Source organism: Pogona vitticeps, chromosome 2 (genome assembly GCF_051106095.1).
Source record: "Pogona vitticeps strain Pit_001003342236 chromosome 2, PviZW2.1, whole genome shotgun sequence".
Taxonomy (NCBI): Eukaryota; Metazoa; Chordata; class Lepidosauria; order Squamata; family Agamidae; genus Pogona; species Pogona vitticeps.
The window spans coordinates 72012165-72029956 of record NC_135784.1 but is presented as its reverse complement, the minus strand read 5'-3'; the positions used below and the strand labels follow the sequence as shown (position 1 = coordinate 72029956).

At 41.6% G+C, this 17792-nt stretch overlaps 1 protein-coding gene and 1 non-coding gene across 5 annotated transcripts in view; both read right to left on the bottom strand.

Moving 5' to 3' along the window:
• Positions 1-314: 314 nt before the first annotated feature.
• The window catches only part of EFCC1 (EF-hand and coiled-coil domain containing 1), a 118860-nt gene continuing 101382 nt past the window's right edge, over positions 315-17792 (bottom strand). For all 4 annotated transcript variants that reach the window (XM_072989698.2, XM_072989696.2, XM_072989697.2 and 1 more), the window contains one exon: positions 315-1864. In XM_072989698.2, coding sequence (XP_072845799.2) covers positions 1838-1864 — 27 coding nt within the window. In that variant the 3' untranslated portion in view covers positions 315-1837. The remainder of the gene's footprint in view (positions 1865-17792) is intronic.
• On the bottom strand, positions 3250-3413 carry LOC140705039 (U1 spliceosomal RNA). Its single transcript, XR_012084609.2, has one exon. It is a non-coding gene; the product is annotated as a U1 spliceosomal RNA (small nuclear RNA).

The window sequence follows — 17792 nt, the reverse complement described above, 5'->3', positions numbered from 1 at the left end:
CCCATAATTAAGTACGTAGCTAATTGCAGCAAGGGTGCTGATGATAGTCTGGATAACCTGTTTAATCCAGGAAAGAGTGAGTCAGGAGACAACCAATTCAGGGCCTGTGGACAGCCACACAGCCAGAGGTAGAAGAAGAAGTGAGAATTGCTTTAGGTCATACTGCAGAGAATTAATGCATAGCAAGACAACGTCAGCCCCTCCCCTTCCCAGGGGAAATGTCTTCCACTGTCTCTGAATTGTACCTACAAAGACACTGCGTTACTATTCTGCCCTTCCTCCATGTAAAAGTCTGATCAACAGATGCACTGCAGTTATGTCCAAAAGATAAAGGTAGTGTTTAATGCAGGAATGAAAAAGTTACAACTCAAGACAGCAGTTAGAAATTACTACTGAAGCATGACTACATTTTAGAGGGCCTGTAATTTAAAATAATATATCCAGTTCAATAGAAATCCAAGCATACAGTAACTCAAGAATTAAATAGGATACATGTTTATAAGCACATGTGCATTTATCATATCAGCTTTTGTAGTTTACAGCACATATATTCGCTCACAACTACAGGTGGTAAAAACAATCCATAGATATTTCCTCAGGTTCCAGTATGTGCCTGTTTTGACCTGGGCCTGTTTGTCCACCATTTATGGCTCCTGGTACTATAATCTGGGATTCCTAGTTAAGGAGGACTGGACTTCAGCTTCTCCAATGGGAGCAGAAGGTAGATGTTAATCTACTGGGAGATGGATTGGTCCATTTGTAGTCCATCAACAAAGGGTGTCAAGCTTTCACTTTTCCAGTCATCACAACAACCATGCTCTCCTCTCACTGGAAACAGGCTGCTGAAAATGGAGAAAACCAGGAGTGTACCTGGGTAAAAAATAATGATAAACTCAGGCCTGCAACAGAAAACAAACAGAATCTACTTTCCTTAATCCTAAGTATATAATCTCCCTTCCCAGGCCATTTCCTCCACAACTTCAGGAGGCGGATGTTGAGATTCAAGCAGAAAGAAAAATTAAACCTTAAGGACTCAAAGTGTGCCTACCACTGATTCAAAGTATAAGCAACCTGGGTGTTTTTTAATACATTCATATTTTCCCTTTTTTATGTTGATAGCATTTCTTTTTCTCACTAGTGAGACACTCAAGACACTATTTTACTCTTAAAAAATTGCCGATTAGTATCTCCAACTCTAATGAGGGACACAACATTCTACAGGGCAGCACAATATTTTTCATAGAGTAGATCAGTAGACTTCGGGTACGAAGAATATGGAGGCTTTCTGTGCTACTTATTGAATAATTCCTAGGATGAGTAAGTGATCTCCCGGGCATGTTTTGCTCAAAAGATAAGTGACCGAGCTTCTCAGATGTACTCTGCATCATTTAAGGACTCAGAGTAAGGAGACAGATAATCTGAGGCTTGCATTCCAGGCCTCTCTACTTGAATCAGACTCCTAAGACAGGATGAGAAGGATCTGCACCCTCCCAACTAGAGAACTGTGTTCAAAGTGTGCTGCTGGTCACAGCAGACAATTCTCGGCTTTGCAATGGACCATCTGTCTGACTTGGCATGAAATGGCATCTTCTAGTTCCAGAAACTGTCTCCAGTCTTCCAGCTTTTCAATTTGACAAATTCCCTAGGGCACAGGACATCCTGTGCTTGTATGTCGCAGCTTTTAAGAATGGCAATAGCTACAACCCACAGTCAGAGGTACAACTGCTTAGCAGGAAATAACCGAAGAGCTAGCCCAGAAGTTGTGTCCTGGAGCTTTCTCAAGAAGGTTGCTTCAAGAAGGCGAGTTCACAGTCCGTCAGTTCATGGCAGAGTGTATCTAAGATCTCCCCAATGTGTGGTTTTCCTTCAAAGGAAGAACAAGAACAATTATGTGTTAGTAGTTTAGCAAAATCAATACCATACAGTTTCAACATCAATAAAATCTTTTATTTAAAATGTAGGTCTAACTGCTGAAAAAGCAAGAGTTTTTTGTAGGAAAAACTCTTGTTGCTTAGCACAGTAAGTTGCACTACAGTAGGCCCACTGAGCACTGAGGTTTGGGTGAGTCAACTCCTCCATAAGTTCCACTGATTCAAGTATGCGTATCCTGGTTGCAACTAACTTCAGTGTAGTAAGTTGCAACTGAAGTAGGCCCATTTGAATCAATGGAACTTATGGAGGAGTTGACTCATTGAATCCCCATGGATTCAATGGGTATACTGTAGTTGCAAGTTACTACGCTAAGCAACAGGATTTCAGTTGCTGACTTTCAAAATATAAAGATGCGTAAACATCCTACAGATGGCATTCAAGGGGGATCAGACAAATTCAGATCAGGCTATCAATGACCACCAGTTATGACAGTAACCTCTAGTATGAGAAGCAGTATGCCTCTTTAGAGCAGTTGCTGGGAGGCATATGGGATGCCACTGTATCCATGTCTTGCAGGCTTCCTATACCCATGTGGCTGGCCACTGTACGAACAGAATGCAGGACAGGTTTAGTCTTTGGTCTGATCCTACAGACATTTCTTATGTTCATATTCTTGTTCAGCTCAAAGCAAGGCAGCGTGGAGGAGCCTCCTGTGACTTGGCAGTTCCTGGTGCTTCACACCCACTGGTTATTAAATTATCCTACTTGAATGAGCAAAGGGTAAGTTGTGAAACATATCCATGTCTCTGCGTTGGCACTGGGCTGTAAAGCTAAATATCCTAAAATTGTTGTCACAGATGGATGAAATCACCAGCCATCAAAGTCATCTCCTGTCTCAAATCAAGCTCAGTTTTCTGCACAATGATGGCCAATTGATAATCTAATCCACAGCAGCTGTTGCTGTGCTGTCAAACAGGTAACATCTGACGACAAAGCTTTTAAGAAGTGACTGGTGCAGTAGAAATAAGTTGTTAATGCAAAGGAAGCAGACAGACATGAACTGAAAACTTGGGGGCGCCATTTCTTTATTTTATGGGGCACAAATGAAGTGTGCCACCAGAATGATGGGGGTTGAGAATGTCCCTTTAAGATCGACATTGCTGGGAGGCCTCTGAATTGGCACCAGAGGCTGCTTGCTGTGGCAGTCACATTAGACCTCACCACTCTGCCATCTACACTGCTGGCTTTCCAGGATCTGCCTCCTGGAGCCCACCTGGAAAACCAGCACGGCCAACAGGCCTATGGCAGCAAATTTAAATGGCAGAGGGCAGTGAAAACAGCCAAGGACCAAAGGGGAAAGAGTGATTCTAAAAAGACTAGGGGAAACCACAAACGCAGTTCCCCACTACCATAAATTAGGCACTTGATTTTCCCACATTTGGGGAAATCACAGAAATCAGCACACCTGAAGTGCAATGGATGAGCCTCAGCCTGAGAAAACCACTTTCATGATCATGGTATCTCCCCTGCCAGGTATGAGTTGGAGTGGCCCCTGCACCTCCTGCCCCCTTCTGTGCCCTCCCGCTCTCAAGGCTGCACCTCCTGATTAGAGCAGGGCTGCACAGCCCCAGTCCCGCTAGAGGCCAAGAGAGCTCCTCAGGGTTTTGGGGTGCCCCATGGGACCCCCATCAGGGGCTGGGTGTTCCTCCCACAATCCTTGACTTAAATTTATGGTACACAAATTTATGGGACATAAACTAGAGTACACAAACCTTCAAGTCTCTCCATTTGTTAATGACAGTGGTAATGGTTCTTAATGCCACTGTTGACTGCTGTTCACTTTACATGAGTCAAATGTTATTCTGTTATAGTCTATTAAATATTTTATTACACTATTTGGTTCAGAATATTTTTTTCCTGTGTTCCTCCTCTAAAAATTAGGTGCGTCTTAAGGTCAGGTGTGTCTTATGGAGCAAAAAATACAGTAAATGCAATTAAAAAACACATTTCTAACTATGGAAGTTAGGATAGGAACTAGCTTGCCCCTTTTTGATATTATTCCTTAATACCCACACATGTACGAAAATATTTGAAGCAAAATAAAAGTGTTTTAGGTAAGAATATTGGAAACTTTACAGTGGCCAATTTCCTCGCTCATGTAATGCATTGCCACTGGAGTCAGCAATTTGTGTTATCTCATTAAGTCATGGAGGTATCTAAATAACACATTTGCTCTTCTATCACATTCATGACACAACAATATTTATTTTCAGAATGAGGCAATGACATTCATTTCCCATTCCTCCATGACACTCTGTTTTTTCTTGGTTTTAAAGTGGAACAGGACAACCTTCGGGGGCTGCACTCACCCATATCTCAACCTGTCCCTATGCCTGACCCACCCACCTTCAAAATATTGTTCTTTTCAAAAGACTTTAAAAAAACAAAATAAAAAATCCACAAATAAATTTGAGGACCTGGGAGCAGAGATGCTAGGGGGCTTCCCAAATCTTGGCAACATTGACTCCCAGGCTTCCTAGAGGGCACAAAGGGCCTTTCTGAGTGGGGAGGAAATGTTTAGAATAGGGGGAACAGAGGATACATGTAGAGCTCTCAGGTTGTGTGTTTTTTTCTTGTTGATATTTTTACATAATCTTAACAGTATCATATAATATATGCATACTAATGCCTGTCAGTTAGCTTTATTACTTGTTTAACTTAGTTAAGATGGAAGTAGATCAAAATGGTTTCTAGCCAAGAAAGATGAACCACATATAGTACCAGAGGTGAGCAAATATTCTGATTACAGTGGGGTCTCTACTTAAGAACTTAATCCGTATTGGAAGGCGGTTCTCAAGTTGAAAAGTTCTTATGTTGAATCTGCATTTCCCATAGGAATGCACTGAAAACCATTTAATCCGTATCTGCTCTTTTCCGTCCATAGAAACTACAGTGCAACCTCTACTTAAGAACTTAATTGGTTTTGGAATGGTGTTCTTAAGTTGAAACATTCTTAAGTTGAAGCAAAATTTCCCATAGGAATGGACTGAAAACCAATTAATCTGTTCTGGCTGTTTTTTTGTTATGTAGAGGTGCGTTCGTACATTGAAGCATTAGTTCCCATAGGAACTAATGCAAAGCTGGTTAATACGTACTCTACCACTAGGGGGAGAAATTTTTTTAACCTAAGATGACCTAAGGTTAAAAAAAGAGCAGGAAAGGTTTTTTTTTCCTGTTCTTATCTTGGATTTCTGTTCTCAAGTAGAAGCAAAATTTAGCAAATGGAGCTGTTCTTAAGTTGGATTGTTCTTAAGTAGGGACGTTCTTAAGTAGAGACCCCACTGTAATGCTGTTTAGCAACTCACTGTAGCGGAACCCAAAATATGATGTCATTCCTGCATGTCAATCAGAGGATAGAGCAGGAGGGGCGGAGTCAGAATGACAGTTAGAGAGTGAGAAGAGACAGTTCAGGGCAGTTGGAACGAGATAGGGATAGAGAGAAGTAGGGACAAGAAGATGTGGAGAGAGTGCTAGGATTTAGGAGTAGATAAAAAGGGGTTAAGAAAGGGAACTGAAAGAAAAAACATATTGAACAAGCAGGAATGAACCCATAAGCATAACATGAAGAATATTGGTTGAAAACCTACAATAGTATTGAATACAAGTGATTGAACACCTGATCTATTATACATGAACACATGAAACAGTTATATTTGATTCTTCTTATATTTTGTTCAATAATAAAAGAATATTTAATTGAAAACCCCTGATTCCTAAGTTCTATGAGCAGCTCCTGTGTATGTGTGGGAATTGTAATAGTATTAGGATAATACCTGGTGGCAGCAGAAAAGGGCGAGTTTACCTTTGTGGAGCCCAGGGAAATAAGGGACCACAAGGGGGATCGCCACACTCACCAATACTGAAAGTAATCTTGCATTCCAAGTTCCGGCACAGGTAAAATTGTTTGAAAATTAAAGAAACAATGGAGGAGCCATTAAAAACCCCATGCCAATTAGGGTTTTTGGGGAGTTGGTGTTAAGAACATCCTTCAAATGTTATGTCCCCTTTAAAAGCTGTGAAGAGCCCCTGTGGTAGCTCCTCCCCCCCAGTTTTGGCATGTGGGGATTTCGCTTCTTTTCTTTTCCACAGAAGTCCCAATGAAAATCCTTCTGCCCAAAGAAGTATTCACAGCAAGCAAGCCTCCACTGGCATCTTGGTCCTAGATGCACTACTATATAAAAACCTATGTGCGTGGGCACCGCCTTTTCACATGACTGAAGGTCAAATTAGGCAAGAAGGAAAATGCAAATTCTTTGCAATTAGTTCTTTTTCTGTCAACAAAATTCCAACAGAGGTAATTGCCTAGGCAATCAGATTTGCAAATAGAGTCCATATTCTCCTCCAAATGGCCAATCATGAAATAATGGAATGCAAAATACAGAGTTGAATGAAGGCATGTGCATTTACCCTGAGCCATCTCTTACCACTTAAGAAAGTAGTGGTTCTAATGACATCAAGACGGACCGTCTTGTACAAAGATCAGGCCACTCAGTCCTCTATTAATATCCACGAGAGCACCAGTTTACAAATATCATATTTAGGATTCTTTATCTGAAATATTTTAAATGAGTTAATGGCTTCTGGGTTTTTTTTCCTTTACTGTGTTTATCGGTCTCATATTGTAGCTATTATAATTTGGACCTTGAGTTGCAGATGCCCAATTTCCACCACAAGTCATCCTTCAATGGCTGCAGGGATAACAGAAACCGAAAGCATTCAGTATGAATGTTAATACCCCCAGGATTCTTGTATTTTCCAGAATCTCCCATTCTGTCATCTCTTCTATCTTTTGCTCTGAAAAGCTCTGCCTCCCTATTAAAAACTGACCAGATATAATATGCCTGTTTCCCTCAAAGAACGCAAAAGCTTTGCAATTAGGAACAAAGTAATCAAATCAAAGCCTTTGGCTCATGACAATTCCTGCGACAACAGTTTCTGCACAGCAGGCTAGTGCCTGGGGAGAGGATTCAGCCAGTGTAGGTTTTGTATAAACATGAAAGGCGATTACAGGAAATATCTGACCCACTTCCTTTACCAAAGGATGCCGCTTTCCTCTGTAGTCTCTTTCTTTATACTGAAGAAATGTTTTAGACAGAAGGGTGCCTGGCAGGGAAACTAATCTAGAATGTATCTCCGAACAGCCCCACTAGAAAAGATTAGGTTGAAATGAACCAGACTTTTGGACAGTGCAAATTCAGGTACCAGAGACAAAATCTGCCTCATGCCTTCCTGCCGCTGGGAATTTTTCAAAACAACTAAACAATAAACAAACAAACAAACAAACAGTGTGTCAAGGTAAAGATTTGTGACTAAGGATTGATCACATATAGTTTTGCTCTATAATCAGACACAGAATGGGTGAGATGTTGCCAGCTGCAGTATACACAAGTTCAGGTTAAAGACAAAAACCAGTTATAAGTCATGTTTCTATTTCAATGTAATTTCAAAGACTGGAAAACATGAGGCTTAACGGCAGTCTTTCTATATGCTTTGTTGATCTTTCAAAGCATAGCAATATTTGCTTTTCTCGTGCCCCTCAAAAATGTGGTGAATGATAGAACCATTTTTCCAACATCTTAGCTAGTACAGTATCCTCTTATGTTACTCAGTTATGGAGGGAGAACTGCCCTAGCATCCCCTCTGCTCCAGCAGGTTCTCTTTTGCCCGGTGCCCTTTGCCAAATGGATGGTGCAATCTGTTGTGTGACCAGCTGTGCAGCAGAGGGCTTGCCAGAATTGGCATAATTGCCCTCAGAGCCCAAAGACCTTGGGTATTGGCCCCTACATGCTAGGCTTGCATTTTGTGTGAGGACGTTTTGTCACCATATATGAAAAAGCGAAGGAAAAGAAATAGGGCTTTCCCTCTACCAGTGTCACCCTCCTGCAGCCCACCAGCTGGCTGCTTCCTCTGGGGTGAGTTCTGCCCGCTGTCTGGCTCATTAAAGACTCGTGTGAGATGTGTCAGCCTTCAGCAGCAGCCTTGGCTCACAGAAACCCTTTCCTGTCTTGAGAAGCATCTGCTAGGCCAGTGGTTCCCAACCTTGGGCCTCCAGATGTTCTTGCACTTCAACTCCCAGAAATCCTGGCCAGCAGAGGTGGTGGTGAAGGCTCCTGGGAGTTGCAGTCCAAGAACATCTGGAGGCCCAAGGTTGGGGACCACTGTGCTAGACTATTTTTCTGATACTTATCCCATCAGTCCCAAGGGCTTCCACTCTCTGTCATGACCCGAACATCTAGCATTCCTGAGCAACAGAAGATCGCCAAAAGAAGCCTGCCACATGTCAGTGCCAGTTAGCACAAGCATCTCTACCTAAAAATTAGGGCCCTTCTACTGGTAAGGCTGTCCATGCACAGTTTCACTTTTTTACCATGTTGCAGGCCACAGCAGGATTACATAAGAACATAAGAAGAGCCCTGCTGGATCAGGCCAAGGGCCCATCTGGTCCAGCTTCCTGTATCTCACAGTGGCCCCAACAGATGCCCCTGGGAACACACAAGACAACTAGATACCTGTCTCCTGATACCAAAGCATTCAGTAAGATTTTCTCAAAGGCATGCTTAGATACATTCTTTGAAACACAAAATAATATTATAAAACATTTAGCTCTGACAAAGAAATATATGGACAATTCTAAATTGATTGGAGTCTATTGACTATCATTTTCTAAACCAAAAGAACATGCACAAGGCTATTTCTGGCAGGGGGCCACCTCCTGCTGGTAATTTCCGATAAAAGGAAATGCATCAATGGGGTTGGGAGGGGGGCATCCTTTTTTTTCCGTGGCACTTTTAGATCAAAGGAAATACAAGCCAGTAGTTTCAAAAAGTAATACATCTGCAATGATGTAAATATATTCTGGGATCTATATTCACTGCAGTGTACAAAAAGAGGGCAGACTGTTGAAGTAATTTATAGTGATAGTACTTTTATACATAGATACATGTACACCTTTCTACATAAAAGCATGAAAGTAATGAAAGGCATTATATGCAGACCGGGGATGTAACAAATACTCTCTTTTATTGTTCTTGGCGAATCTCCCATCGATTAACCACTGAATATCAAATTAAAAGGGATATACTCTCCCTTCCGGGAGGCAGTGGAAGACAGGAGGGCCTGGCATGCTCTGGTCCATGGGGTCATGAAGAGTCGGACACGACTTAATGACTTAACGAGTAAACAACAACACTTTGGTAAGATATGTCCAAAATGCAGAGGAGTTTCCTGCCCACAAAACAAGTGGACTGCTGCTTTCAAAGACACAATTTTTCAGCCAACCTAGCTAGAAGTGTATCCTACGTAGGACACAACTGTTTGCTACCTCTATTGAAAGAAACAAAATGCTCTGTGTGTGTGTGTGTGTGTGTGTGTGTGTGTGTGTGTGTGTGCGTGTGTGTGTGTGTGTGTGTGTGTGCGTGTGTGTGTGTGTGTGTGTGTGTGTGTGTGTGTGTTACACATCACTGGTAATGACATTTTTGGGAGACCCATGATAGAATTTTGCAATATTAGTGAAGAAACTTCCTATTCTGCAGTTATTCATCTCAATCTCAGTAAAAACAGCACGCTCACATTTTCGTAACAGCAAAAAACTTCCCCCCCTTTCCACAGATCTAATTACTGTTAGATCTAATTTGTCCTATTTGGCACAAAACACCAAGCCGGCATCTTTGGCATGAGTTATGCCATCTAGTGCTAAAAAGATCTGAATTCCACACATTCTTTTAGTTCCTGTGTGAAATATGTATGGAAATGTCAAGAAATACTGCCGTTAAAAACACACACACACACACATACACACAACTCACTGAGATCTTGCTCCAAGATTCCCCCCCCCCCCCACATTTCACTTTGTAAGCAAGAACAAAATTGTGAGATTTTGTTCTTGGTTAAACACGCCTGCTTGTAAGAAGGGTGTGGAATGCCTGGCTCATCAGAGATTGAACTGCAATAGCATGCTGCAACCATCATTAGCCATAGCCAGCAAGCATAGCCAATGTCCTAATCCAGTACAGTAGTTCCCAAGTTTGGGCAAATCAGGTGTTCTTGGACTGCAAGTCCCAGAAGCTTTCACTGATACCTGTTCTAGCTCTGGTTTCTGGGAGTTGCGGTCTAAAAGCACCTGAGTTATCCAAGCCTGGGAACCACTGCCTTAGCCAACAGTGAGAGACAGTGCCAGTTGGCCATCTAACAACACCTAAAGGGCAATAGGTTCCCCACCACAGGTTTACCAAATAGAACACATGGATCCAGTTCACGCATAGCCCATATGTATTGCATGGTGTGACACACTGTATATAAAACCTGCACAATAAATGCCCATGTGCACACAGAGACCCCGCATGCAGTGAGTATGCCAGCTCCTTTTCTCGTGATGAATAATAGGCAGAAACAATTCATTTAAACTTGGTTAATCCTAAGATCTCCACACAGAGCTGGGAAGAGGGCAAAGCCAATGTTTGCTCCAGTATCCCACAGCATATACCTTCTACACGCTGAAGCCACACGTGGATCAGATGACCATCATTACAGGCTGGGCCAGTATTATTTGCATACACAGTTCTATGAGCAGAGGCGGCCTTTAACCGTTCCACATTTGGGCTTGTCAGTCTGACGGATTTTGGATGCTTCAGGGCAAAAACACACCTCACGTGATTAGAATAATACTAATAATAAATCCTTAATTAGTCCTAATTGGTATGCCTGAAAATCATAGTAGGCATTATTCTCACCTATGGGTGCATACAAATTAGTTTGCTTTGTGTTAAGTCTTGAGCATGGGAAACCTTTCAGATCTGAGAGACTACCTCAGTCACCTCTCTCCAACGTTAATATGCTTTCCACTCTAATTAGACGGCTGGCAAGAACACCCTTTGGTACCTACATGACACTTTTCTGAAAGAATTGGACTGGCTGCCAGTATGCTTCCCGCCTGAGTTCCAGGTATGGAGAGTAACTGAAAGGCCCTAAATGCTCCTCCTTACCTATTCTTGCCTGATCATTACAATCTTCTGAAGAAACCCTTCTGAGAGTGATACCTCATGTGAAGATTCAGGGGAGGGCTTTCTCAGCTACACGGCCTGGGTTAGAGAATGTCTTCCCCTTAGGAAACCTGTCTGCCGTCCATTGTTCTTATCTTGCCACCAAGTTAAAACTGGGCTGTTTAGTTGAGCATTGGGCAACTAGAGCGAGATTATGGCTTCATCTTCAATCCTCTGTTTTTATCTTTTTTTAAATGACTAACGGCTGTGAAACATTTAAACTGTTTTAAAGTATTTAGCATTAGTTTCATCTTATGTGACTTTCCTTCTTGTACCATGCCCTAAGATCTGATGAAATAGGATGAATTAGAAATATTTTAATTTTTTAAAATGTCATAAAGAATTACAGCCTCTCCTCTGCTCAAAGAGATGGAGCAGTTATTCTTTGTGTGGGAGAAATAGAGGCTGGACCTTGATGAGAGGGATTGGGTGTGGTCCTTTTAGATGTTGTTTTCTTGCACATTGTGCTGAACCGGGTGGATGGGAGTGGAGACCAACACCATAGAGAGGGCCATGTGTACAGGTGTGCAGGTTTGTGTTTTTTGGACTACAATTCCCAGAATGGATGAAACTGTTGGAGCTTTGTTTGCAACCTTGTGTGCTGTCTGTGGTTTGTGTGACTGGGAGGGACTGGAGTTGTTGTCTGTCTATCCAGCACTAACCAATCATTCCTTTCAGCCTTTGAATTCAAAGAGAGCCCTGCCTCTCTGCTGAGTATTTTTTTTCCTTCTCTTTCCTTGGCTGGTGGCAGTTTGCAGTTCATTTGTTCACAACTGTTAAGTGAGGAAACATTTTTATTCTTTCTCCTACAAATGTCTCAGAGTGAGTTATTGAGACTTCAAGTGCCAGTTAAAGAGAAAGGGGTGGAATCTGGTGTAAGGTAAAGGTAAAGGTTCCCCATTTAGTCCAGTTATGTCCGACTCTAGGGCGCGGTGCTTATCCATAGAGCTAGCGTTTGTCCGAAGACAGTTTCTGTGGTCACGTGGCCAGCACGACTAGACACGGAACGCCATTACCTTCCCACTGAGGTGGTACCTATTGATCTACTCGCATTTACATGCCTTTGAATTGCTAGGCTGCCAGAAGCTGGAACAAGGGGCAGGAGCTCATTCTGTCACGTGGATTCGATCCTACAACTGCTGGTCTTCTGACCTTGCAGCACAGAGGCTTCTGCAGTTTAACCCACAGTGCCCCCATGTCCCTTTATGTAAGGGACAATCTGGTGTCTGGTTTGGAATTGGTGTACTTGAAGCTATTCTCCTCTGTGGAATTCTACCAGAAATTCAAAGCTCTGCAACAGAAACTTTGGGAACAACAGCAAGGAATGGGTGAAACTTGGAGAGCAAAAGGAACTCATAGGCAGGGGATCAGGACAGGGCATTATACACAGGAATTGTGCAGCAATCAAAGGTAATTTTGAGTTCTGGACATAGAAAAGCCTCAGCCGCTCCAGAGTTCAAATGTTCCTGTTCATGAATGAAAGCTAGAAAAGGAGAGGGGCTCTATTAGTTTTGAAAGGATGATTCAGTTCCACGTAGAGAATCAATTCCCCTTCCATTTTTATGACTGTTTTGTCATATCAGTTGCTACACCTTGAATATTATGGAGCATTCTTACCTTCCTTCTCAGAGTGCTGTGAGTTGCCCTATTCATTAACAGCTTTTATTACTTTCTTTATCTACATTATATATGACAAGGTGTAAGATTCATAGCACTGCTCTGACAGTGGCATAGCAACACCTTCCTTGATAGATCATCTGCTAAACTGTAATCATTTTCAATAAGCCTGCTGGTCAATGAGGGACCTGTCAGAATCCTGACACAGAATGCAGCAATAGCTTCTGCCAATCACAGTTTTCCATTATACTTTAATGGCACATCCTTCACGGTATTTTTATTGATCCAAGGAACAAGCGCTGCCACAATGAGGATGTGAAAGTCTTGCCAAGCAGAAGAGTGAGTTAACATAATAGGATAAAGTTAAATCTCCTCATTTTCCAATGGAACCATCAGCAGAAATCAGGTAAATTCTAGGCCCAGAGATAGTTATTAGACTAAATCCAATATTATGGATGTCCAATGTCCTATTTAGAGCAGACCTGATGAAAAAATGAAGCTTGTTATTAATGACTGACTTATACCACCTTAGGTTTAATGGGTTTAGACTACATGGGATTAATATTTGATTAATCTCTGTGCACTGTATGCCGGCTGGATAGCTCAGTGAGTTAGGCATCTGGCTGCGGAACCACACGTTTGGGAGTTCGATTCCCCACTGTGCTTCCTGGGAGAAGAGCCAGCCTATTTAGCCTTGGGCAAGGGTTCCCCCAGAAGAAGGGATTGGTAAACAACTTGCATTCTCTAGCTGCCTAAAAAGCTGTGAAATGAGGTTGCCCTAATTAGCAACTTTACAGCATGGAATTATTATGCTGGCAGGAAAGTTCAGTGAGTTAGGTGTTAGGAGTTTGATTGCCTACTGTGCCCTCTTGGAGAAGAACTTTAGGCCTGTGTAGCCTTAAGCAAGCTGCACAATCCCAGGGCACCCCAGGAAGAAGTGAATAGTAAACTACTTCTGAGTAATCTTTAGCTAGAAAACTGTGAAAAGGGTCACTTTTGGAATCAACTTGACAGCACATTATTATTTTTACTATTGTAATGCCAGTTTTCTATGTATTCAGAAAGAAGAGTAATGAATACACAGATCCTATATGGGTAAATTCTTCATTTATGTTGGATTTCTCATGGACCATTATGCCACGCCCTATCAATAAACAATGAAAGTACCCGCGAAGGCTTTCACGGCCAGGATCTAATGGTTGTTGTGGGTTTTCGGCCAAAGAGCCCGAAAAACCCACAACAACCAATGAAAGTACCATTTAGAGCATATTCACCCTTAACATCTGTGTGTCACATACTTACTAAACTTTTCAAAAAGCTAATATATGAAACTAAAATATTACAATTAAATAGTATATACATTGCTTTATGCAGCAATTAACAAAAACTTGGGTCTGGGTTGTTCCTGTTCTCCTGCTTGTGACTCTTCGTTGAAGGCTAACTGTCTTGAAGCAAGAGAGGGGATGGACCTTTAGCCAAGGCTATGACACCCTTTAGTATCCAGAACACTGATCAATTGTTCTTACCATGTTTTCTCCTGCATGGCTAGAAGAAAGAGCCTGCCTAGTTCTCTCCTGTGCATGTTTGCTTTGTGGGATGTGACATGTCTGGAGAGCAGGGGCTCCTGCTCATGAGTAAGCTCTCCATTCAAGCAAGAACCCTGGAAAATCATATCAGAAGAGGGCTGGTGTGTTTACCACAGTTGCTTTTCGTATGATCAGGACATGCCCACAATCAGGGATTCCTAATGTTGTGAAGCCCTGACGCATAAACAGGTGTTCATTCACACACTGAGACGCCTTTCTCTCCTGCCACTATACAAATACACTGCACTTTAAATCTGAATTGGGCCCCTTATTTTTTGTTGTGAATAGAGACAAACTAATTTTAATGAAGAAATTCAATGCAATATCTGATGTGATAAAAATATTGAATAGATCCTAGCATTTAAATAGTTATTGTGCATTAATTTTATCATAAGGTCCTTGGAGAGCTGCTGTGATAGAAGATACAAACATCTGGCCAATATTTGAATAAATACATGAAATAAATACATTCTGCTGCTTCAAAATAATTGTCAAAGTATTATTCTTGTACAGTACTAATAAGATTGTAATTTTTGAAAGTATAATGGGCATGTAAGCTGCCTTGAGCTTAATTTTTTTTTTTTGAGAAATAAGGGTAAATAAATAGATATTATGCAACAAGATGAAGCCACTTAAGATCATGGTCAAGCATTCTCAAGTTCTGTCTTTCCTTGGATATTAATTAGCTCTATTAAGTTGAAACGTCTTTAGTCATATCACTGACAGCATGCATGGATTTACATGCATTTTTAAAAGTGCCTCTCAATGATCTGTGGTAAAACTTGTTTGATAGGATCTTTCTTCTTATATCTTTCAAGCAGTACTTGAATGAAGCTCAAGTACAGCCTTGAGACTGGCACTGTCTATTTTAAGCATCCAGGCTACAATCCTATATACATTCACCTGAGAGTAAGCCCCCTTGAACATACTTCAAGAGTGTGCATGCAGAAGTCTGCACTAGCAACAGCCCACAATATTTCATTTGTTTAGCAAATGAGGAGAAAAACTCTCCCCATAATTCTATATACTGAAGCTAACTGGCCTGAATTTTACTCCAATGCTGGCAGTCAGTGTACTCTTGTGTACCCAAAGGCAGAAGCCTCACATACTGGGTGCAAGGCTGACCACGTGGCACACTGAACTGTGTCCTTCAGTGTTTTTTTTGGCTATTCTCCTCAATATCTGCCAGGAATTGCCCCAATCTGACTAATGGTAGAGACCCTTGGTTTAAGTGTCATAAAATGAGACATGCATCCTATATCTGTCTACTTAGAAGTAAATCAAACTGAGCACCAGGTCAACAGCTAAAAAACTGCAGCCTCCGGTAAGAGGGATTATTTAGCAAAATAAGATATTAAGTATAATTGCTTTACTGAGGATGTTGTCGTCAAAATATCATTGAGAGGCTATCTATTCCTTTGATGGTTTTAATTTAGTATCTTAATGCACTGTAATAAATATTTCTGAGACATCTGCAATGGAAGATCTTTTCAGTTTGAATTTTTAATAGGAAACTGGGGTCTAAATAATAAGAAAACAAATAAGCAGCCATAGGCGCCTGTTAAGTTACATCTGTGAAACCACTGCTGATGAATTACTGTATACAGGGGGCTTGTAAAAGTTGTATTTTTGGATTTCAACCTCCTGAATCCCAAAATAATGTTTCCAAGTCTTAATGATCTATTCCTACCCATTGCCCTCCCTAGATCAACTTGTCCATCTCCAGCACTGTGAAGAATGTCTGAGTATCTATTTAATCACCCATGCATTTGCGCAGTCTCTGGAAAAGAAAAAAGCTAATTTAAGTTGGAATACCATACCATATGAAGCATTTCCTTTTCCTTAAAATATGATTTTCCTTTGAATGATGCACATCATTGCCCTTTTCCGTACATAAAAGGAACCTCCCCCCTGAAAGTTTCTTTTGGAAATTAAACTGATGAGAATGGAAGCTGCTTACAACCTCATCTTGCCAATTTCACACTCTATTAAATTTTTATGGGACTAGGAAGAGGGGATGAAATGAGAAACAGGGCAGTTCCTACACTGCAACCATGCTCACTGCCCTTCTTTATTCTGTTTACGTGATACTGAGGCTGGATCAAGCCAGATGTTCTAATAAACAGCAATTCTTTTAAATAGAGGTGGGGGACAGCCATCAGGCTGCTGATTTTCAAGCCAGGTACAAAGGCATACATATCTGTACACCAGATACAGATGCTCTTATGACTATTGCTGCTTTTCTGGAATCCCCTTCCCTTCCAGTAACTGGCAGCTGGGGAAGAGGAAGGGGAGATCCCAGACCAGAAACTACCCTGAATATCTAAAGCTGAATTATTTGTGTCTCTTTGAGGAAAGCAGCTCATCTCTTTGGAAAATCTGTACTTTACCCCCTGAAGCGAAGCTACAGAAAATTGTAGTTACAGGAATGATTTTATGCAAAAATGGTAGTTTATTGGTTTGCAAGCATTAACCACATGGCTTTACCCATGCAGCACAGCCAGTTAGACCTCGCTCCACTTCTATCTTGTCAGAAACCCTGTAAGCCCTCTGAGACTCCTTAGCACTAATCCCTGACTCTCAGATAGTTCTCTTCAAACAGAACCATTATTCTTTTGGAGGTCTTCTCCTTATTACACTGATTTAATTGTAAAAACACACTCTCTCTCTTTCCCACACACGCCAGCCTACCTTAGTTCTCTGTGGGGAGGAAATCCCCCAGCCAATATCTCCTATTTCTGGTGGCAGAACTTGAATTCAGAGCCAGGATTGTTTGAAATAAAGCAGCATCTTCCACTCCCAAGAAACGGCTCCACAATTTGCTCCACTAATAACATAATTAGCTCCCTCTTTGCAAGAGGGAAAGAGGGAGCTAGTTAATACCCAGCCTTAACCCAGTGCAACCCCCACCACTCCTCTGTCTGAATACAGTACTGTATCTAGCTTCCACTTAGAACACTTAGAACACTTGTATATCACTTTCAGTATTTTGTATACTTTCTCTAGTTGTAATCATGTAACAATCCTACAGAACTGTTGTATTCCATATTGCAGATGGTCACAGTGAGGCTGAGAGAGAGAAGGGGAGAGTTCATTCAGGGCCACCTAATGAGTTCATGGCAAAGGGACTTGTGCAGCAGACTCGCACACCAGCCAAAAGCACATGGGCCTTGTATTAACTACACACAACTGGGAAACAAATTAACAGTTGCATTATACCAATCTAAAACTTATGCCAGGTATTCCTCAGGTGAGTGGGAAAATCCTGGCTGTGTATTATGGGAAGTTACTAATCTGCATATTTGGGTTCTGCTATCCCACTCCATGCCTGCTTTTTGGGAGGAAAGCGATGACAAACCTCGATAGCATATTAAAAAGCAGAGACATCACCTTGCCGACAAAAGTCCGCATAGTCAAAGCTATGGTTTTTCCTGTAGTGATGTATGGAAGTGAGAGCTGCACCATAAAGAAGGCTGACCGCCAAAGAACTGATGCTTTTGAATTTTGGTGCTGGAGGAGACTCTTGAGAGGTCCCCTGGACTGCAAGGAGAACAAACCTATCTATTCTAAAGGAAATCAACCCTGAATGCTCACTTGAAGGACAGATCCTGAAACTGAG